Genomic DNA, 22,791 nt, shown 5'->3' on the forward strand with positions numbered 1-22,791 from the left:
ATAATGACATCCAGCTGGGTCCCTGTGTGACTCTCACTGGCCCCATCAAGTCTTGCGTTACTATTCTGGGAAAGTGATCATGGCTCTGGCATTCCAAACAGGACGTGCTATAGGGGAGATTCCATTCTGGGACTGCATCTCCTCATCAAGCCCCATGCGCCTCTCCCTGGGCCAGTCGCACATTGATTGACAAGTCCTCTCAACAGACACTACTTTTAAAAATTGTATTTGGATTTTCAGATCCACATAAGTAACATCTGGAAACAATGACGCACAGGGTGTGTGCGTTCTGGGAGAGAGGCTGAGGTGAGGAGCCATGTGCTCGCTAATGCTGGTGCAGGGGGACATATTGATCTCGGCAGGATTGGTCATGGAGACCTAGAGCAGGCCTGGACCAGTTCTGTCGTGAGAAAGCGTCCTATGCAGCGTCCTTGCTTGGGAACGGTTGTGGTCAGGTTGAGGTTGAGTTTCTAGTGTCGACAAGCCTGGAGAGAAAGGAACACACTAAATTCGACTCAGTTCTGTACAGGTTCTTATGTCGGACTCATCACCATAGTATCTGAGTGCCTTCCAGGTGTTCATTAAGCGATGTGACTAACATCAGTCACGTGTTTGTGTGCAGGGGAGTGTCTTGCTTTGGAATTTATTTTAGAGAGATGATAGATACACTCTCTGTCTCTCACTCACACACACACACACACACACACATTTGTGTTGCTCTGTGTTTCTGTTGGAGAAGACAGGTCAGAGAAATGCACCTTGCACTGGGATTGGAAGCTGGTGAGGTTTGGGGTGGCCCTTAGTTACGGGGGCGTTCATTCCACAGTCTTGGGCCAGCCCCCAAGAAAGCTCCGTCTGTGTCTCCTAAACAGGACTGGGGATGCTGCACACACAGCAGTGACCCCCATGTCATATCTCTGAGTTGTCTGTCTATGTGAGACAAGGTGGGTGAGGTAATGTCTTTTATTGGACCGGCTTCTGTTGGTGGCAGAGACAAGCTTTTGAGCTTACACAGAGCTCTTCTTCAGGTCAGTGTAGGTGTGTGTGAGCTCGAAAGCTTGTCTCTCGCCAATAGAGGTTGGTCCAGTAAAAGGTATTGGCTCCCACACCTTGTGTCTCTAACATCCTGGGACCAACATGGCTACAACAACACCGCACAGATCTATATATACGTATCCTTGTTGGCGGACCGGGTACCAGACTAGATGGATCATTGCTCTGACCCAGTGCGGCTGGTCTTATGTTCTCATATTGCAGCTCACGCAGCGTCTCAGCAGCGGTGTGATGTTGCGTACACGAGGTGGTGTAATGGCCTGATCTTAAGTAGCCTTCACTGGTTTGTGTGTAGCCCTGAAAGTGGCTGGCTTCTACTACTGCAGCAGCACAAGCGAAGGGCCTTTTCTTGTAACCGTCTCTCCTGGGGTGGGGCAGAAGCTTTGCTGTGTGCTGGGCACTAATCCCCACGGCTCCCCGTAGCTCTGAGTTTGTTGCTGGGGATGGTGGCGGATGTCGTTTGCTCAGCTGTCAGACAGCGCTGAAGGATGGCTCCGTTCGGGGTAGCCAGTGGGGAGGGAGCAGTAATTACTGCACGTTCTGTCACTCCTGGAAGTTAACAGCTCCTCATTGACTAAATCTCAACTGATGTGAGAGTTCATGTGTGGAACAGTGTGTGTGGGTGTGTGTGTGTGTGTGCGCTGCTTATCTGGTTTAAAAACTGGTTTCATGCTCAGCTGAAAAGGAAATGAAACATTAAACCAGAATCCCATTTGCTAACATCCTTTCCACCTTTCTCGGCGAGAAGGGTTAATGGCCAGCCTCGCAGGCTCATTCACGCGTGTCTGGGGGCAAGTGAAGTGAGTGCGGCTGGCTGCATGGAGCAGTGCTTGGAAGATGGTGGGGAGGGTCTGTAAAACCCCCCCTTATGGTGACTTACATTAATAATACTGGTGTGACCACACCTACCCATACCCCTCTTAATCTCGCTTACCCAGCAGATCGAGGGACGTGATCGTTCCCCTCTATTTGGCATTGGTGAGGCCTCCTCTGGAGTCCTGTGTCCAGTTTTGGACCCCACACTACAAGAAGGATGTGGAAAAATTGGAAACAGTCCAGCGGAGGGCAACAAAAATGATTAGGGGGCAGGGGCACATGATTTATGAGGAGAGGCTGAGGGAACTGGGATTATTTAGTCTGCAGAAGAGAAGAATGAGGGGGGATTTGATAGCAGCCTTCAACTACCTGAAAGGGTGTTCCAAAGCGGATGGATCTAGATTGTTCTCAGTGGTACCAGATGATAGAACAAGGAGTAATGGTCTCAAGTTGCAGTGGGGGAGGTTTAGGTTGGATATTAGGGAAAAAAAATTTCACTAGGAGGGTGGTGAAGCACTGGAATGGGTTACCTAGGGAGGTGGTGGAATCTCCTTCCTTAGAAGTTTTTAAGGTCAGGCTTGACAAAGCCCTGGCTGGGATGATTTAGTTGGGGATTGGTCCTGCTTTGAGCAGGGGGTTGGACTAGATGACCTCCTGAGGTCCCTTCCAACCCTGATATTCCATGATTCTGTGATTCTATACCCAATGGCACTATGGCTATCTGAACTGTACCAGATCTGCTGGTGTGCTGTCATGTTGGTTTGGTCAGCTCTGGTGTGTCCCACTTCAAAGAGCCCCCATGAAGGAAGGGACTGCGAAATACAATCCTCCACCTCTTCCACTACAGGCACTGTAGAAATACCTTAGATAGGGGAGCTGGAAAACAGCCGGTTCAGGTCCCAGCTCTGCTATTGATCTGGGCATGTCACTTGGCCTCTCTGCGCCTCAGTTCCCCATCTGTAAAATGGGGATACTCCCTTTGTCTGGCTTGTCTAGTGAGACGGCAGGGACAGTCTCTTAGCAAGGTCATGTCCACATTGCCCCGCAGGTCAGACTACAGGGACATGAATAGCAGAGAGCACCAAAGTGCTGCTCTGTAACTGCCTCATGGGGATGCTACGGGCCTGAACTAACAGGTTCCTAGTTCGCACTAGTGCAGACTACACTAGGAGCCTTTTGGTCAGGCCCACAGTGTCCACACGGGGGACCTTCCAGTGCAGCACTTTGGTGCGCACTGCTGTTCAGGCCTCCACAGTCCGAGCTGTGGGGCAGAGTAGACAAGCCCTGCATGTCGATGCAGCACCCAGCACCGCAGAGCCTGGATCGTAGCTGGGGCTATCGGCACTGCTACAATGCAAATAACACCTGAGAACAGAAACAATAAGGTGTCCGTTCTGTAGAGCCACGCCACTGTTAAAGTGCTGAGTACTCCCACGAGTCAGCTGGATGTGGGGGTGCTCTGTGCACCTCTGGAAACCAGGCCCATCATGACTGGCAACGGGGGGTTCAGAAATGTAGCTGTTAATGGGTCAGCGCTGGCCTGAACATGATGGGGGTTCTGCTGCAGCAACTGGGGGGTTGTAACGTGCAGCTAGCCCTGCAGGGCCCGCTATACAGGGAGGGGCTTGTGCGCATTTCCATGTGAATTCAAGCCGCTCCACTGCATGGCACTGCCTGCCCATTTTGGGTTTGATTCCTAAATGAGAGCTGGCACCAGGCTGCCCTGGAAATCCTCGGTGGGCAACTCGCCCCCTTCTCCCGAAGAAATGCTGGGCAGGGCCATTGTCCCTCACGGGAGAAAGCTGCCTCCATTTGGCTTGCTGTGATGTTACAGGGAGATGGGAGCATTTCTCACTGGGTCCTGAGCCTTCTGCTGGTCTCTGCTCTCTTCCTGCCAAGTGACCTGCCATGACCCCGCCATGGAAGTTTTCTGTCCCACTGCACTAATTAATACAGGGGCACAGCCCTTCCCAGACTTGACTGGTAAAACTCAAGTACTTGTGCTGAGTCACTGGTGGGAGGGGAGGGGAGCAGGAGCTCTCCCCAGACACTTTGCAAATGTAGATCGTGCTTGGTCAGTGGTGGGGCAGTACTGCCAACCCCAAGTGTTCAAAAATCGTGAATCGGGCTCACCAAAAATAATGAGGTTATGTAAAAATAATAGATTTGGAGTTCTGTGTCATTGCCTTCTGCTTTTAGAGCCTTTAGGGTGCACTGGGGACACATTCTGAAGCTTTCTCCACAGCCACGAGGGCTCAAAACTAAGTTTTTCTTTAAGAATGAAGGCTGAAATCATCACAGATCCACTTGACTCCAGGAGCTGGGGCTTTAAGGAAAACAATAATTGTCACGAGACTCGTGACAGAATCAGGCGAGTTGGCAGCAGTTTGCCCAGATGCAGGGCTCGGGCTGGAGCAGCCCCCTCCAGCCAGTCCCCATGCATGCTCTCTTTGCAGGCGAGAGGCAGGCAGCCCAGCTCCTGGGTTGGGAACGGCTGCAGATGCTGTAGTGCTATAAATAGCTCTCTGTGCTGAGTTCTCTCCGGGGTCGGTACCTGCCTGCATGAGATGGCTGAAAACCGAGGCAGTGTGAGCAAGAGCTTCCTGGGGACTGGAGTCAATTTCAGTTCCTCCAGCCCCAATCTCCCTGACTCCCATCTGGCATTAGGTTGTCAAGACCATCTCAAGCTGAGTTTGGTTTAATGCTGGGGGAGCTGGAGGGCTGGGGCTCCGAGGGAAGGAAGCTGTTTGTGTTGGCAGCGCAGTTCGACCCTGGAGCCAAGATTCAATCCGTCCTGATGACTGACTTTATTTAAACCCGTCTCCTCCGCTTCTTGCCTGTTGCTGGGAGTGAAGGTGTTTATTGGGATGGGATCAGTGTGTGCCAGGACAGGGCTCCCCAATGACGATTCGCACAATGGTCTCCATTGCCACAGCATTTCTTCTTAATAAAACCACAATACAAGGGGCCCTGGCTTAAATAGCCAGTGTTAACCCTGCAGCATCAGTCAGCAGCATCAGACAGCTTGGGATGAATCAAGCCATTAGGCTAAGGATCCCTAATTGCCTTCACAATGCTCATGCAAAAAGCAGTGGAGTTGGCCAGGCCCTGCTGTTTGCAGAAAGTGTCCTTAGTGCCCAGGTGGCTGACAACCAGCAAATACATCCGACATTAAATAATCTACCTTGAGACGTCCCAGGGAATTGCGAGAATACAGGTCACCAGCAGAGGGGAGAGAGGGAATGGTGCTTTTACGCCATTTTTTTCACATATATCCATTGAGTCTATAACCTAGGAGCATCTGATTTGTTAGACTGGATGGTGTTTTAACGTGACATAACTGCAAGTTCTGTGTGTTGCTATCAGAATGAATGACCAGAATGTCTTTGCCGTGAACAGCAGAGTCTGCTAAACTGAAATTTTTGTCCCTGGTCAGCCACCTTTTTGTTCCTCTCATCTCCCTGTTCTCTGATCCCAGTTCTGTACATTGGAGACACCGCTGTACACGGGTGAGGGATTTTACAGTGACTTAGCCAAGTCCTGGATTTATGGTTTGTCTGAGCAGGTTACATGTCACCCCCTAGCATGGATCATTGTCCCATAAACACTGGTTAAATTGAACAAGGAAGAGGTCAGAGCTGTTGGGAACAGGACGGTTCCCAGGCATGGGGGTTCCATTACATGTGATGCCTGGAGCAGAACAAACCCCCACTAACTGTGGGGCAGCGTTCTTTCCGAGGGCTTTAGTAACAAGGATGTAAACTAGCAATGATATAACTAAGTCAGTTTGCAAACAGGACATTTCCAAAGAGTCCCTGCATATTCATTATCTCTAGGATTATACAGGTTTCCTGGACCCTTCATCCTGCATAGACCTCTGCAGTGCTTAGTATGGAGTTAAAATTCTGAACAGCTAAAGAAACTGGGATTCATAATGAAGGAGATCGCAGCCCAATTCGTGTCTTAGAGCATAGAGTGTACGAAAAACGGTTCCTGTATTTTCCAGACCCGTTGAAAATTGATCTGGGTCAATTTCTTTAGCTCCTTAAACATCCTGAATCCAGAAAACAAATGGAATGAAAATGTAACTGAGGTTTCCAGCTCCATTACACTCTTGTATGGTAATAGTATCACACAGCAGGGCTCTTGGCAAGTGGGCTGGATATTTCTGGCACACAAGTGGATAAATACCATTATTCCCGCTGCCAATGCAGTGGCTAGGAGCATGGGGGTAATAGACAGATTCCGCTGCCTTTTCAGTATTGTCATCACCATCTCCTTCCTCCCTTTGTGTCTGGAATGGCCCACAGAGCTGCTTTCCAGAACTCAGCATGTACCCGTGCAGTGCCCTGCTAGAGCCAAAGGCTGCCACCATGTCTGCTTCTGCAGATACATTTAAGATGCAAAAGGAAAGGGGCACAAGACAATTGATCAACTATTCAAGCCCTGCCTCTCTGCAGCCCTAAAGTAAACCCCAAACGATGGAAGCATGTTAGTAATTTTTGGCCATATGTGCTTTTCCCCCAAAAACAGAAGAGGCAGAGCCAAATGGCACTGAAGGGATACTTTAATGTACAACACATTTTCATCATTTTCTCCCATGTAAACTAAATTCCTCTGCATGGTCGCGGAGAAGGAACATTAATTTTTTATTCAGGTTGCCATTAGCTCAGGAAAGCACGGAGCCCAATGAGAGAAATCTTTTCCATTGAAGTCATATTGGATTAGCTCGCCTTCTCTTACAGGAAGGTGTCAGCACCTTTGTTAGAGCAATGTGGTTCGCCCTCTGACACCGCAGGTCCCCATTAGACATACCTATTTCCAAGGAGGCTTCATTGCTCAACTTCACTGCAGAAATTCACTGTGTTTGGAAACTTGTTTCACAGACACCCCAGGGCCAGGAGCAACTAAAAAAATGTATTTGAAAAGCTGAGTCGACCTTTTAATTGGCCCTTTCAGGAATCTCTCTTTGTGCTTGTAAAGTAAGGAAATAGCTTTGTTTATTCAACTAACATTTTGCCAGCAAATTGTGCGCAGTGCCAGCTAAACACATCTGTCTTTCAAATAAAAAGCATGCAGCATGGTTTTAAGAAATAGCCTGCCTTGCTCTCTGGCTTGAAACAAGGACATGAAAATCCCAGCTTCACCCAGACCTTCCCCCCTTGGTGGTTGGGTAGGATGCAAGGATAGCAGTGGCAACTGATGGAACAGACATAGGGTCTAAAGGAGCAGAATGGATATCTGCAGTGCTGGTTCATTTGGCTTTCTGTTGTCTGTACATAGCTATTGACACGGCAGGGAGGTAACTGCTGCTGTGCCTCTATGGGTACAGGTTAAGCAAGGGGCTAGTTGTTCTTTCTTATTTGTATTGCATGGCACTGAGGAGCTGCAATTATGGACCAGGACCTCCGTTCCTGCCCCGGAGAGCTTACAGTCTAAGGAGACAGGAGACAATAGGCAGATATGGACAGTTAGGTGGGGGAGCACAAGGAAACAATGAGACGTTATTGCTCAGCAGCGCACTCAGCACACCTGGCCCAGATGTGCAGTGTGCTGGCACTGTCTCGGTTCACTTTGGAAGGCCCAGGAGCATTGCAGTGCTTCTGTTTCATGTACGCAAATGGTGCTCAGGAGTTGTTTTCTCTCTCTTGTTTTTCAGCTTTCAAGATGAAAATAAAGGAAGTGAAAAAGGAGAACGGGGACAAAAAGATTGTTCCAAAGAAGAAGAAGCCCCTGAAATTGGGCACAATCAAGAGAAAAGACCTCAAGAAGCTAGTACTGTATCTAAAGAACGGAGCAGACTGCCCTTGCCACCAGCTGGACAACCTCAGCAACCACTTCCTGATCATGGGCCGCAAAGTGAAGACCCAGTACCTGCTGATGGCCATTCACAAGTGGGATAAGAAAAACAAAGAGTTCAAAAAGTTCATGAAGAAAATGAAAACTCTGGAGTGTCCAACGTTTCAGTCTCTCTTCAAATGATCAGGTGGCTAGAGGGACTCCTGCTGGCCCAGAACTTGCACAGCCCTAGGACTCGGGGGTTCAAATGTTGCTCCTTCTGTAGTAGTGGATGTTGTACCTGAGTCAATTTTGTTTCTTTGTAATTTTTTTGGCTTCCTTTAAAGCTCCACCCCCAGTCTCAGTATTTCCCTGTAAGTGAATGTTTGAAAATGCAACACATTCATACAGAACAGTCACTGAGGTCACAAACTATTTACACCTGCAATGTCTGAAGTAACCTGTTGCTATAATGATATGCAAATCTATTTAAATAAGGAACTTGTCAGATAAAGAGAGCAAAGGGGGGGGTGATACTAGATAATCCTATTGAATTGGTCTAAAGTGAAATAATTCTGGGTAAATTGATTTTTCTTTAGCTCAGGGGTGTTTATTCCCTATATGGGATGTTTTCTGCAATTCTCACTGAAGGCCAGTTCCACAAAGTGTGGGGAAAGGCCTTTTAAAGCTAATGGGGTGGTGGAATTAGGACATGAATGCTGCAGAAAGTCCCACTTTGTAATCTTAGACCAGTATTTGCAGTGTCGTCTTTGATGCAAAACTAATTCTAGATAAAGAACTTTATCATTAGTTGCTTTTTAAATTCTGCAGACTTGAATGCCATAGATTGGTTAGGACATGGGGGAAGCGACAAACCTGGAGCCATTAGGAGGTGGAACAGTAAGGAAAACACAGGCTCAGTCGGGACTATAAGCCATAAAGCAGGTGATGAGGTTATTTTAAAACAACATACACTTTTAAGATGTCTGCAAAGCACTATGGGACATGGGGAAAAGCCTGCCAAGTCCACACAAGGATTGTTTCCATTGGCAGAGCAACAGGGACAGAAAAGAGATTAGTTTTGCATCAGAGAAGGGAGATGCTAAAGGGTTTTAATGATATGGGAATTTTCATGCTGGTCCCTCTGGTTTTATTGGCCTTCTCTCATCACTGCCTCAGCCATAGGAATGTACCTTATGCCTCTTGATGGGCAAAAGCTGATTGTTTTAAACAAAATTCAGATATTTCAGCAGGAACCATCAGCTCAAATAGAAATTCAATTCATGTAGATTTAAACTCACACTCACCCCCTGGCACTTCTCAGAATTGGGCTGATTTCTATAAAGTGGACATTGAGCCAAAAAGTCCAAGTTCAGAGACAATTGGGGCCACAGAACTGAGCAGTACGTCGCTTTTTTCAGTGTTCTAGTGTATTGCATGAAACAAAATATCTGATCCTTTTACATTTTTAGCAGCGTCAATTAGTTTCCTACACAAATCCTGTAAGGAAGCAAGTTTAGAAGGATAATGTGTTCTTTGCATTTCTTTCTCCCTCTGTAACTATTCTGTACAGGATGTTAATTACCTGGTAAAAGTCAGGTTGGTTACACAGTAAGGACCAGCTCTAGCAGACATTTGTGTCATTTTGCAGGACCAGGGCCTAAAGAAGTATCTGATTCCAGAACATAGTTGGTTGGTTGGCACGAGGTAGGGGTTCTGCAGTCAGTCAGACTGTGTGCCTTGGTTACTGGGACGGTATTGCTCTGCTTGGGACAGGAGGACCGAGAAAAGCTATCACCTATCAAAGTTACATTGTGGAAAAGCAATTTGTTACTGTAGTTACCTATTTAAAGCATAGCATAATTGTATGCCTCTAGGTACTGTATCAGTTAGTTTACCAGCTCTCTGATCTTGTATTCTAGTCCTTTGAAAAGAGGATAAGCTAGATCCTTTTATCAGATTCGTGTGTAATATTTCAGTCAAGGTGTTTTGGACATTTTTATGGAGCTGAATAGTAATTTTACTTTCCCTTTTGCCAGATTGCTTGGTGAACTGTCAGCGATTCTGAGCCTGCATGGATCTAGCTTTTAGGTTCGATTGGTCGTCAGTCGGACTTTTTAGTTCTGTTTTATGCATGTGCAGTTTTTGATAAAATTAACAGCACCCAAAAAAATGAGTCCGATGTAACATCACGTTATTTGTGGGCAGTGAAAGTATCTTTACATTTTGTCTTAATGTAATTGTTTAGAGCGTTAATTTAGGGAAGAGTGGCAGATTGGGAGGGGGGGAAACTTGTTTTTTGTTTGTAAATAGAGATTTTGGGAGAGGAAGTGAAATGTAAAAGGTTAGAAAGGATTGGAACTGAAAAGAGCTCCCTTCTAAGGGCTGTGAAAATGAACACAAGGCTTTCGTGTTGTTCCTGAAAGTGGCCTGATTTTTCTACTTTTACGAGCATTATTACACCTTTCAAAAAACAAAAAGGATACTGCAGCCACTCATGTGCAGGCTAACGCAGCCCCACATTTGGAAATAGGACCTGAAAAAGCACATCCAAACCATTTCAGTAGTGTTGGAACAATAACAGGCTTTTACCTAGTCCTGTCAGACTAAGCCACAGATGGTGAGAGAGTTTTTGTGTTATAGGAATTTAGCTGCAATCGTTGCTATAACGCCAGTTTGCTAGATAACATTATGGTGTTTCCATGTAATCATAAAAATAAACCTGCCAGGGAAATGAAGGGTTCACTGAGAGACATGATCTGAAAATGTTAGAATTGGCACCAAAGGAAAATCCTCAGTAATGCATTGATGATTTCATGAGAAAATAGTGTTTGGTTTTTGTAATGTACTTCATTGCATAGTTCTAATAGGTACTTCTTGAATTCCTTCTCAGAGCAGCAGACATATGGTATGTCCTTGATTTTTAAATGATTCCTACACTGACAGGGCAAATGCATTTGAATTTTCGGATGAAGATGCCTTCCTAGAAAAGGTCCAGTAAGTTTCATGCTCTCGAAAGTCAGAACCCAGTTCTTGTCTCTTTTTCAGGAATCACCATCTAATAGCTGTTGATATATTTAGTTCCACATGCATTTTAGCTATATACATTAAGCAATTGATGTATCCTAATGGACTGGCAGTACCTATCTTTCATGCAGTAAGGGTGAAACAGCCCAGTGCAGGGAATATGCACAAGGCGGTATGCACCACTTAAACATCATGTTAGCCCACGTCACAGATGCTCCAGGCCTGACTCAAAGTCCATTGAAGTCTCCCAGCGTCTCCTCCGATGTCACTGGGTTTTGGCTCAGGCCCTCTCTGAGGAGCTTGATCTGCCCTAGAACTAGAATCGGCTTCTACTTTCTCCTAAGATGTGTATAAAAGCTTAGGATACTGTGAAAATGTTTGACATTCCTCTTTTTTTTTTCACTTCAGCGTTTTATTCATGTTACATTATTTTACCAGCTGTTTTGATGTTATGACTTATGTTTAATAGCAAGTCCAGTATCTGTTCCTTATTCTTGCATATGCTTTCCCTGTTTTTCCATCCATGTATCAATATTCACTTAACTAAAATTGCTGAATTAATCAATTACAATGTGATTTCCCCTCCCCCCCTCCCATTTTTTATAAAGAGATGTTGTTTTCTAACCCTGGTCTGGTGCCTTTCAAATGGTCTCTGTAGAAGGATGGATTAAATCAGGCACTTGGGAATAATCTGCAGCAGAACCCATTGTGTATTTACACAAACTGCAAAACTTCCAGAAATGCTTAGAATGTTCTTGTGGGGAGTGTGTGTGTGTGTGTGTGTGTGTGTGTGAGTGACACATAAGTCCTGATGCTGCATTCCTCACACACCCAAAACACCCACTGAAACTGGTATTTGGAAGTCTTATGGTGAAAAAGTAATGTACAGTCAAGCCGAGGGGAAGATCCTTGTTAATTCCTGATGGTGCCCTGATGATGCTCACCCCCTTTGAAGCACCTGGCATTGGCCACTGTTCGAAGACAGGATCCTGGGCGAGATGGACCGTTGGTCTGACCCAGTTGGGACGTTCTGACATTCTTAAAGGAAACGGTCACAAAGGCTTCTCCCATGTGCACACTCCTGGATGAGCTTCTTTCACGTTCATTCCCCAGTTGGCGCCGCAGCATGCTGGGCAGCTCTATAAGCTTCCCCCCCGTGCTGCCCAGCCTCTGGCTTCCTTCTCCTTTCAGGTGCGTTTTCTCACCACAGTGTGTGAATTTAAACCCAGCCGCCATCGCATGGCCAAGTGTGCCCTGGGCACTCCCTGCTGAAAGATGAAAGAGCCAGAGTGCCGTGGGGACAAGGGATGGGAAGAAATCAGGCTTGTCAAGGGAGTCCTGCTGGGTCCCTGATTGCTTAGTGGGTGAATCCAGCTCCAGCTGGTTAATAGGGCGGCCTCTGAGGAGCGTTCCAACTAATTGAATGGAATAACTGAGCCTGGGGTTTCACATGGGAAACACCTCATGAAGCTCTGTCCAGAATGGAGCTGGCCCAAACTTTGTGGATGAAAAGATATTTCACTGGAAAAATGGCCTTTCCGAAAATGTGTGTTTGAGAGGCAGAGAGAGAAATTATTGACATTGGCAACATTTTTTTTTTTTGCCAAAAATTTCATGGCTTTTAAAAATAAAATCCCCTAATCATGCAATTGATACAATTATGTTTTTGTGAAAGTTTTGAAAAAGAAAATGGAAAAAACCTCACAACAAACATAGCAGCACTGAAAATGGGTATGTTTGAACCTTTCAACATGAAAACAACTTTGCAATTTTGAAATTTTTTGCAAACATAGATTCCCTTTTTCCAACCGTCTCTAGTTCAGACTGATACCACCCCCTCTCTAAACACCTGTGGATAAAGCACTGGACTGGGATTCCGGAGACCTGGGCTCTAGTTTCAGATTGGCCACTGGCCTGCGGGGTGACCTTGGGAACATCACTTCCCTTCTCTGTGCCTCAGTTTCTCCATATGTGACCTGGGGATAATGATACTGTCCTCCTTTGGAAGCACTTTGAGATCTGCTGATGAAACGCGCAACGTAAGAGCTGGGTATTATTGCTATTAAAGCTCTGGCACATCAGACACATCACATAGAATCACAGAATCATAGAATATCAGAGTTGGAAGGGACCTCTGGAGGTCATCTAGTCCAACCCCCTGCCCAGAGCAGGACCAATCCCAACTAAATCATCCCAGCCAGGGCTTTGTCAAGCCTGACCTTAAAAACTTCTAAGGAAGGGGATTCCACCACCTCCCTAGGTAACGCATTCCAGTGTTTCATCATCCTCCTAGTGAAAAAGTTTTTCCTAATATCCAACCTAAACCTCCCCCACTGCAACTTGAGACCATTACTCCTTGTCCTGTCCTCTTCTACCACTGAGAATAGTCTAGAACCATCCTCTTTGGATCCACCTTTCAGGTAGTTAAAAGCAGCTATCAAATCCCCCCTCATTCTTCACTTCTGCAGATTAAACAATCCCAGTTCCCTCAGCTTCTCCTCATAAGTCATGTGTTCCAGATCCCTAATCATTTTTGTTGCCCTTTGCTGGACTCTCTCCAATTTCTCCACATCCTTCTTGTAGTGTGGGGCCCAAAACTGGACACAGTACTCCAGATGAGGCCTCACCAATGTCGAATAGAGAGGAACAATCACATCCCTCGATCTGCTGGCAATGCCCCTACTTATACACCCGAAAATGCCATTGGACTTCTTGGCAACAAGGACACACTGTTGACTCATATCCAGCTTCTCGTCCACTGTCACCCCTAGGTCCTTCTCTGCAGAACTGCTGCCTAGCCATTCAGTCCCTAGTCTGTAGCGCTGCATTGGATTCTTCTGTCCTAAGTGCAGGACTCTGTACTTGTCCTTGTTGAACCTCATCAGATTTCTTTTGGCCCAATCCTCCAATTTTTCTAGGTCCCTCTGTATCCTATCCCTGCCCTCCAGCGTATCTACCACTCCTCCCAGTTTAGTGTCATCCGCAAACTTGCTGAGGGTGCAATCCACACCATCCTCCAGATCATTAATGAAGATATTGAACAAAACCGGCCCCAGGACCGACCCCTGGGGCACTCCACTTGACACCGGCTGCCAAATAGACATAGAGCCATTGATCACTACCCGTTGAGCCCGACAATCTAGCCAACTTTCTACCCACCTTATAGTGCATTCATCCAGCCCATACTTCTTTAACTTGCTGACAAGAATACTGTGGGAGACCGTGTCAAAAGCTTTGCTAAAGTCGAGGAACAACACGTCCACTGCTTTCCCTTCATCCACAGAACCAGTTATCTCATCACAGAAGGCAATTAGGTTAGTCAGGTATGACTTTCCCTTGGTGAATCCATGCTGACTGTTCCTGATCACTTTCCTCTCATCTAAGTGCTTCAGAATTGATTCCTTGAGGACCTGCTCCATGATTTTTCCATGGACTGAGGTGAGGCTGACTGGCCTGTAGTTCCCAGGATCCTCCTCCTTCCCTTTTTTAAAAATGGGCACTACATTAGCCTTTTTCCAGTCGTCCGGTACCTCCCCCGATCGCCATCAGTTTTCAAAGATAATGGCCAATAGCTCTGCAATCACATCCGCCAACTCCTTTAGCACTCTCGGATGCAACGCATCCGGCCCCATGGACTTGTGCTCGTCCAGCTTTTCTAAATAGTCCCGAACCACTTCTTTCTCCACAGAGGGCTGGTCACCTCCTCCCCATGTTGTGCTGCCCAGTGCAGCAGTCTGGGAGCTGACCTTGTTCGTGAAGACAGAGGCAAAAAAAGTATTGAGTACATTAGCTTTTTCCACATCCTCTGTCACTAGGTTGCCTCCCTCATTCAGTAAGAGGCCCACACTTTCCTTGGCTTTCTTCTTGTTGCTAACATACCTGAAGAAACCCTTCTTGTTACTCTTAACATCCCTCGCTAGCTGCAACTCCAGGTGTGATTTAGCCTTCCTGATTTCATTCCTACATGCCTGAGCAATATTTATATACTCATCCCTGGTCATTTGTCCAATCTTCCACTTCTTGTAAGCCTCTTTTTTTTGTGTTTAAGATCAGCAAGGATTTCACTGTTAAGCCAAGCTGGTCACCTGCCATATTTACTATTCTTTCTACACATCGGGATGGTTTGTCCCTGTAACCACAATAAGGATTCTTGAAAATACAGCCAGCTCTCCTGGACTCCTTTCCCCCACATGTTATTCTCCCAGGGGATCTTGCCCATCAGTTCCCTGAGGGAGTCAAAGTCTGCTTTTCTGAAGTCCAGGGTCTGTATTCTGCTGCTCTCCTTTCTTCCCTGTGTCAGGATCCTGAACTCAACCATCTCATGGCCACTGCCCCCCAGGTTCCCATCCACTTTTGCTTCCCCTACTAATTCTTCCCGGTTTGTGAACAGCAGGTCAAGAAGAGCTCTGCTCCTAGTTGGTTCCTCCAGCACTTGCACCAGGAAATTGTCCCCTACACTTTCCAAAAACTTCCTGGATTGTCTGTGCACCGCTGTATTGCTCTCCCACATATTGCACATATTTCCACTCGCGTGGCAGGGCGTCTCAGAGGTGCCCCAATAAAGCAGATTATAAAGCCTATTAAATGAATGCCAGGAAGCAGATGTCCAAGCATGCAGCCCAGCAAGCAGAGTTCTTCTTCCCCCTGCTTTGCTGCTGCTGAGAGAGCCGGGGTCCCTGTTCCCTGGGAACCTGCAAAGTCAGAGGTAGCACTGACAGCAACCCAGCTCTGCAGCTATTCCCATGCTCGCTCTGCCAGTGCTCCCGGCTGCCCTAGCCAGGTGTGTAGACTGCTCAGTGGAATACATCTAGATGTATTGTCCCAGGCAATGAGCTGGACTGGAGCACCATGGAGTGAAATACCCGTTCCTCGGAGCTGCAGCGTGGTGCCTGGGAGCCATTGCAGGGTTGCTCCTCACCAGGGTTGCATGGCACTCAGGTTTTCCTAGTCGTATCCTGTTTTTCAGTTGAAATCCCGTTTCTGGCTGCGCTGTCTCCTTTATGTTTAACAAGCTCTTGGTGAATATTCGGGAGGCATAGAGCCTGCTGGTTTGCAGGAACGATGTGCTCTGGCTCAGCCCCACAACGTGGCATCAGGCCTGAAAAGAACAGAGTGGAAGGAGTGTAGAGTGCACATCCCTCACTGCTGTGCCATTTGGCTGCCTTCACTGAGTCCTGCTGGACCATTTCTCCCTGTAGGCTCAGCGCTGTCCTTGCACTCACTTCACTTGTGTGCTCAGTGCGATGGAACTGTTGCCAAGAAGGCCAATGGCATTTTGGGATGTATAAGTAGGGGCATTGCCAGCAGATCGAGGGACATGATCGTTTCCCTCTATTCGACATTGGTGAGGCCTCATCTGGAGTACTGTGTCCAGTTTTGGGCTCCACACTACAAGAAGGATGTGGAAAAATTGGAAAACGTCCAGCGGAGGGCAACAAAAATGATTCGGGGACTGGAACACATGAGTTATGAGGAGAGGCTGAGAGAACTGGGGATGTTCAGTCTGCGGAAGAGAAGAATGAGGGGGGATTTGATAGCTGCTTTCAACTACCTGAAAGGGGGTTCCAAAGAGGATGGATCTAGACTGTTCTCAGTGGTAGCAGATAACAGAACAAGGAGTAATGGTCTCAAGTTGCAGTGGGGGAGATTTAGGTTGGATATTAGGAAAAACTTTTTCACTAGGAGGGTGGTGAAACACTGGAATGCGTTACCTAGGGAGGTGGTGGAATCTCCTTCCTTAGAGGTTTTTAAGATCAGGCTTGACAAAGCCCTGGCTGGGATGATTTAATTGGGGATCGGTCCTGCTTTGAGCAGGGGGTTGGACTAGATGACCTCCTGAGGTCCCTTCCAACCCTGATATTCTATGATTCTATGATTCTATGAATTTACTCCTGTTGTGTGGTAGCCTCTCTCTGGGGCACCTCGCAGGGTAGGGACATCACTGACTCTTGATGCTAAAATTATGGGTTGTGAGGGGGAAATTGTCAAAACTTTTCAGCCATCAACCTGCTGAGGACAGAGTCCAGTGGCCCCCAACTAATGGGACAGGTTCCATCGGCACTGGTTTTACAGGGCCTACAAAAATGCATTATGCTCCCTCAGCTAGTTCTACAGAAGCAGTTAAGTGAAACAAAAAAGCCAAACGAGCAAACATTGCAGCCCAAACTGGGCCAGCGTAGGAGGTGACGTGGTTTAAAACAAAACAGCAAAGCATCCCTCCGCTTGAATGTCACCTCTGCATTCCACCCCCCAGAGATGCAATCAAAACAGAGTTTATCCACACAGGAAAATGACAGAGCAGAAAGGGGGTTTATGGGAAATTTCTGGCTTGCATTCTGTACCAAGGTAAGTTCCATGCTGACTGGCAGGCTGGCTGCACCAATTCTACAACGAATATTCACACCCAGCTTGCCCAGTGGCACGGCTCAGCTTGTGTGGCTGCTGAGGGCATGGAACCTGGGCTGAACTGGGAAAGCTTGAGGTGGTTTTCTTCAGAGTTTCACCTGGAGCAGGAATGTGGACTAGGAAGTCTGGTGACAGGACTGTGATTCCATGGTTCCTTTGCTAGCAACTGGGTTGGTTCCCTGCAGAAGGAAAAGAATTAAGACAGAAAAATACTTTGATCCACTGGCAGGAGAACAACTGGGGACAGGTGGCTGCTGGCCCTCTAGAGGAGTCTGTAATGATTAATTATGCCCAGTACGGACAGGCATGGGCTGCAGCGTGAAGGCCAAGGGGAGATGGGTGCCAGCTCCAGGATAAGTCCAAACCCCACTCAGTCATCAGAGAGTGGGGGCCCTTCTAAGCAGTGGCTGTTAACTCCTTTCCAAATCAGATAACTACCTCCCGCATCACACCCTAAAGCCCTGGACAGTCGCAGCTGGCTCTGGGGTTCTGTTGGGCCCTTTGCTCTCAAGTGGTGGAGTGCTCTGTGAAACAGCTGCTGTCTTCCCTCTCAGAGTCAGTTGTGCTTTAGCGGTGGGTACAGAGTTGCTGCCTTTGTAAAATGCTTTGCGGTTCTTCACTCTATCCTTGTAAGGTTATTTAGGCCTTGATTTTTGAAGGGATTTAGGCATTGCTGCAGTTAGCATTGCAATGCCTAACTGAGTTAGAAGCTGATTTAGGACAGTCAATGAGTCGAAAGAATAGTAAATATGGCAGGCGACCAGCTTGGCTTAACGGTGAAATCCTAGCGGATCTTAAACACAAAAAAGAAGCTTACAAGAAGTGGAAGGTTGGACATATGACCAGGGAAGAGTATAAAAATATTCCTCGGGCATGTAGGAATGAAATCAGGAGGGCCAAATCGCACCTGGAGCTGCAGCTAGCAAGAGATGTCAAGAGTAACAAGAAGGGTTTCTTCAGGTATGTTGGCAACAAGAAGAAAGCCAAGGAAAGTGTGGGCCCCTTACTGAATGAGGGAGGCAACCTAGTGACAGAGGATGTGGAAAAAGCTAATGTGCTCAATGCTTTTTTTGCCTCTGTCTTCACTAACAAGGACAGTTCCCAGACTACTGCGCTGGGCATCACAACATGGGGAATGGATGGCCAGCCCTCTGTGGAGAAAGAGGTGGTTAGGGACTATTTAGAAAAGCTGGACGTGCACAAGTCCATGGGGCCGGACGAGTTGCATCCGAGAGTGCTAAAGGAATTGGCGGCTGTGATTGCAGAGCCATTGGCCATTATCTTTGAAAACTCGTGGCGATCGGGGGAAGTCCCGGATGACTGGAAAAAGGCTAATGTAGTGCCAATCTTTAAAGAAGGGAAGAAGGAGGATCCTGGGAACTACAGGCCAGTCAGCCTCACCTCAGTCCCTGGAAAAATCATGGAGCAGGTCCTCAAAGAATCAATCCTGAAGCACTTACATGAGAGGAAAGTGATCAGGAACAGTCAGCATGGATTCACCAAGGGTAGGTCATGCCTGACTAATCTAATCGCCTTCTATGATGAGATTACTGGTTCTGTGGATGAAGGGAAAGCAGTGGATGTATTGTTTCTTGACTTTAGCAAAGCTTTTGACACGGTCTCCCACAGTATTCTTGTCAGCAAGTTAAAGAAGTATGGGCTGGATGAATGAACTATAAGGTGGGTAGAAAGTTGGCTAGATTGTCGGGCTCAACGGGTAGTGGCTCCATGTCTAGTTGGCAGCCGGTGTCAAGTGGAGTGCCCCAGGGGTCGGTCCTGGGGCCGGTTTTGTTCAATATCTTCATTAATGATCTGGAGGATGGTGTGGATTGCACTCTCAGCAAATTTGCAGATGATACTAAACTGGGAGGAGTGGTAGATACGCTGGAGGGCAGGGATAGGATACAGAGGGACCTAGACAAATTGGAGGATTGGGCCAAAAGAAATCTGATGAGGTTCAGTAAGGATAAGTGCAGGGTCCTGCACTTAGGACAGAAGAACCCAATGCATAGCTACAGACTAGGGACCGAATGGCTAGGCAGCAGCTCTGCGGAAAAGGACCTGGCGTGACAGTGGACGAGAAGCTGGATATGAGTCAGCAGTGTGCCCTTGTTGCCAAGAAGGCCAATGGCATTTTGGGATGTATAAGTAGGGGCATAGCAAGCAGATCGAGGGACGTGATCGTTCCCCTCTATTCGACATTGGTGAGGCCTCATCTGGAGTACTGTGTCCAGTTTTGGGCCCCACACTACAAGAAGGATGTGGAGAAATTGGAGAGAGTCCAGCGAAGGGCAACAAAAATGATTAGGGGTCTGGAACACATGACTTATGAGGAGAGGCTGAGGGAACTGGGATTGTTTAGTCTGCGGAAGCGAAGAATGAGGAGGGATTTGATAGCTGCTTTCAACTACCTGAGAGGTGGTTCCAGAGAGGATGGTTCTAGACTATTCTCAGTGGTAGAAGAGGACAGGACAAGGAGTAATGGTCTCAATTTGCAGTGGGGGAGGTTTAGGTTGGATATTAGGAAAAACTTTTTCACTAGGAGGGTGGTGAAACACTGGAATGTGTTACCTAGGGAGGTGGTAGAATCTCCTTCCTTAGAAGTTTTTAAGGTCAGGCTTGACAAAGCCCTGGCTGGGATGACTTAATTGGGGATTGGTCCTGCTTTGAGCAGGGGGTTGGACTAGATGACCTCCTGAGGTCCCTTCCAACCCTGATATTCTATGATTCTATGAATGAGATTTTAGCTCCTAAGTGCCTAATTCACTTTTGAAATTAAACCAGGTGTTGCAAAGTGGCCTGCAGCAGCACCTAAGTACCTTTACATATCTGGGCCTCCTGGAAGATAAACAGAGTTGTTGACAGGACAAATTATTTTCTCATTACATGTTAAAAGAGAGGGCAACAAGCACGAGTGGGGAGGGAACACAGTCAGTACGGCACTGTGCAAACGGCCACGTTTGCAAGCTTCTGTGGATCCTCTTTGCTTTAGCAACGAGAACAGCTCAGCGTGTCTAGTGTATAACGTTGGTCTGGAGGAAAAATAATGGACGCCAGCTCACAATCTCTGCTCCTTGCAAATGCACAGACGAAACTGAGGCAAAGCCAGGGAGACCAGACCCAGCACTCCCCCAGCCTGAGTGACGAGTTACCACCTCACCCTGCTGCACAGGGGGTGATCCACGGAGAAATGTAATTTTCTGACTCTGTAAGCTGACTCATTCTCACTTTCATCTGCATGAAGAATACACTATAATAAGCCAAGTATATTTGGAGTCTTTTCACTGGGACAGGGCAGGCACAGCAAGGTGGCACTGGGTGTTGATCTGTGAGGAATAAAGGAAAGAATATTGACTGAAGTCCTTTATAATTCCCCCTCTCCTCTCCCCCGGCTAGCTATACTGCAAACCTCTCCCAAAAGCAGAATGGAGCAAAGTATGTCTGGAGAGGCAGCTTTTCCCAGGAACTGAGAGGGGGGCATTCTTCTCCCATCACCTGAATAAACTACCACCTTTGTTATCTTCTGTGTGCTCCTGCCTGGGGGAGTGAAGAATGGCATGTGCTGCCTTGAACCTAAACTTGTCTGGATACCACAGAGCAGAATAATTTGTGGCCAGTTGTAAACTTGGGCTAGGAGAGAATCGCACAGGGTTAGAATGTCCAGAAGGATCTCAGGCTTTGTGCAATTGTTCGATGCCATGGGCCCAGGCAATTCTGTACTGACACTGAGCTTAGAACAGGTCCTAGAGGAGAGAGATGCTCTTGTCAGCTTGGTACCTGGCAGAGATTTCCTTTGGTTAAGGGCTGCCTGTCCCTCCATTGATCTCTGAGTTTTAAGATGAGTAAATCTTAGATTAGCCCAAACTACATGGAGTCCATTGTCTGAGCAATGCACCCCAAAGACATACTTCATGGGAAAGAGACACAAAAACATATAGGCCCTCGTTCTCCTTAGCACTACGGCTCTGTTCTGCCTGGCTGTGTAAAGAGCCCTTATGTGGAAGTAAACCTCCAGACCAATGTCAAGGGCCTGGGGTATAAATAAGATACATAGTGTGACAAAGCTCTGTCCTTGCCTCCGTGGGTCCTGCGTTTCCTGGTGGATTTCGCTAGCCTCAGAGGCTCATTGTGACCCTCCACGTAACCCTTCTTTCTCTAAGGACAAGGGTCACAGTCTAGTGAGCCATTTTCATCATAAGCCAGCAAGGGAGGTGAGGAGAAGTTATCCTTCCTTGCACAGTCTCTGTTGTCTCCCAGTCTCCGTGATTAATCAGGGGGCAAAGGTGGGGGGGGAGCCCCGGCCCACCCTCTACTCCGGGCTCCAGCCCAGGGACCCTAATAGTATCAGCTATGGTAGCTGACCTTTTAGAAACATGACGTACAATTTCCTGGCCTACTTCCCCAACAGCAGCCCTCACTTCCTCAAGCTCTACTTCATCCTTACCTCAGGGCCTCCTTCCTTGTGTCTGAAATGGTGTGTACTACTCAGCCTCTCCAACAGCACAACTTCCTCCCACAGCGCCTGACATGCACCCCCACCTGACTGACTGGGAGGCTTTTAACTAGTTTCAGCCAGCCCCTGATTGGCTTCAGGTGTCCCAATCAACCTATCGTTCTCCCTGCCTTCTGGAAAGTTCTTAATTGGCCCCAGGTGTCTTAATTGACATGGAGCAGCTGCCATTTCACTTATCCTGGTACCAGGGATTTGTTTAATCTAGAGCTAATATATCTATCTCTCACTACTTTTCTATAGCCATCTGGCCTTGCCCTGTCACAATAGATACAATGCCTGTGGCAGAGTACTGCTCAGTTCTCTAATGGTACATTTTGATGAGACAATCTGGACCTCTTTGTCTTTTGTTGTTGTTATTTTTAGCCAGTATATAGACTTCTGAGCTTTGCTTTTCTCTCTTCTGCAATGGTACAAAACACCCTCCATAAAACAAATGTAAAAGAAACCAAATCAATCTTTATTATAACTTTTTCCACATAGACGTATTTCCCATGCCTTCAGATGTTAGCTTCATGTGGAATAATCATATTGTCCGTTTTCTTTTGAGATGTAGCATGTCTACCCTGCTGTCCAGTGATGGATGAAATTAAAGTTCAGAATGTAGTTCAGATAAACGTTTAGATCATAAAATCACAGACATTGGGGATGGAAAAGATTATTGAGAGGATTGATATTAAATAATTATTTATTCTCAGTGTCCGAGGCGGGCAAGCTGCCTTTAGATGATCCGTTTGTGTGGATGCTCATTTGAAACGTAGCTCACCTATCCAAATCTCAGTCTGCAAACTTAGTTGGGAGACTAGAGAACGTGCTTCCGTGGGACATTGCTGCTGCTTGTGCATGGGAACCCCTTTCCGAGGGGAAGGATTTCAGAGTTTCTGGTTCTACCCTCCATCCAGAAAATAAATAAATATGGAGAAAAAATCCCCAAACAGAACAAACTGTCCAATCAATTCGGAGCCTCAGGCATAGGCAGGGCTTTGGGCATTGTGTGTATACCAGGGGATGGATGACTGCACTTGTTTTTTCCACGGTGTTTCACCCATTTGTGAATGAAGCGAGAAAGCTAAAGCCAATTAGCTGCCAGCTGGCAGAGGCGTCTCCTGGTGAGTTGTTAATTGCAAACAGTGCCTGCTTAACCTCACCAAACTCCCAAGTGTTACCCCTGAGAAGCTGATAGATTTGGTGCTCGGGGTGTT

The 22,791-nt window shown here is 47.1% G+C and overlaps 1 protein-coding gene across 2 annotated transcripts in view; it reads left to right on the forward strand.

Moving 5' to 3' along the window:
* Positions 1–22,791, forward strand: part of SFRP1 (secreted frizzled related protein 1) — a 66,458-nt gene that overhangs the window by 38,848 nt on the left and 4,819 nt on the right. Inside the window, exon 3 of one of the 2 annotated variants that reach the window (XM_007064193.4) lies at positions 7,529–11,298. The exons of the other annotated variant lie outside the window; for it this stretch is intronic. Coding sequence (XP_007064255.1) covers positions 7,529–7,851 — 323 coding nt within the window. The 3' untranslated portion in view covers positions 7,852–11,298. Of the gene's footprint in view, positions 1–7,528; positions 11,299–22,791 lie in introns of those variants that run through there. 2 annotated transcript variants of the gene reach the window in all.

The sequence above is a fragment of the Chelonia mydas genome, chromosome 26, assembly GCF_015237465.2.
Source record: "Chelonia mydas isolate rCheMyd1 chromosome 26, rCheMyd1.pri.v2, whole genome shotgun sequence".
Lineage (NCBI taxonomy): Eukaryota > Metazoa > Chordata > Testudines > Cheloniidae > Chelonia > Chelonia mydas.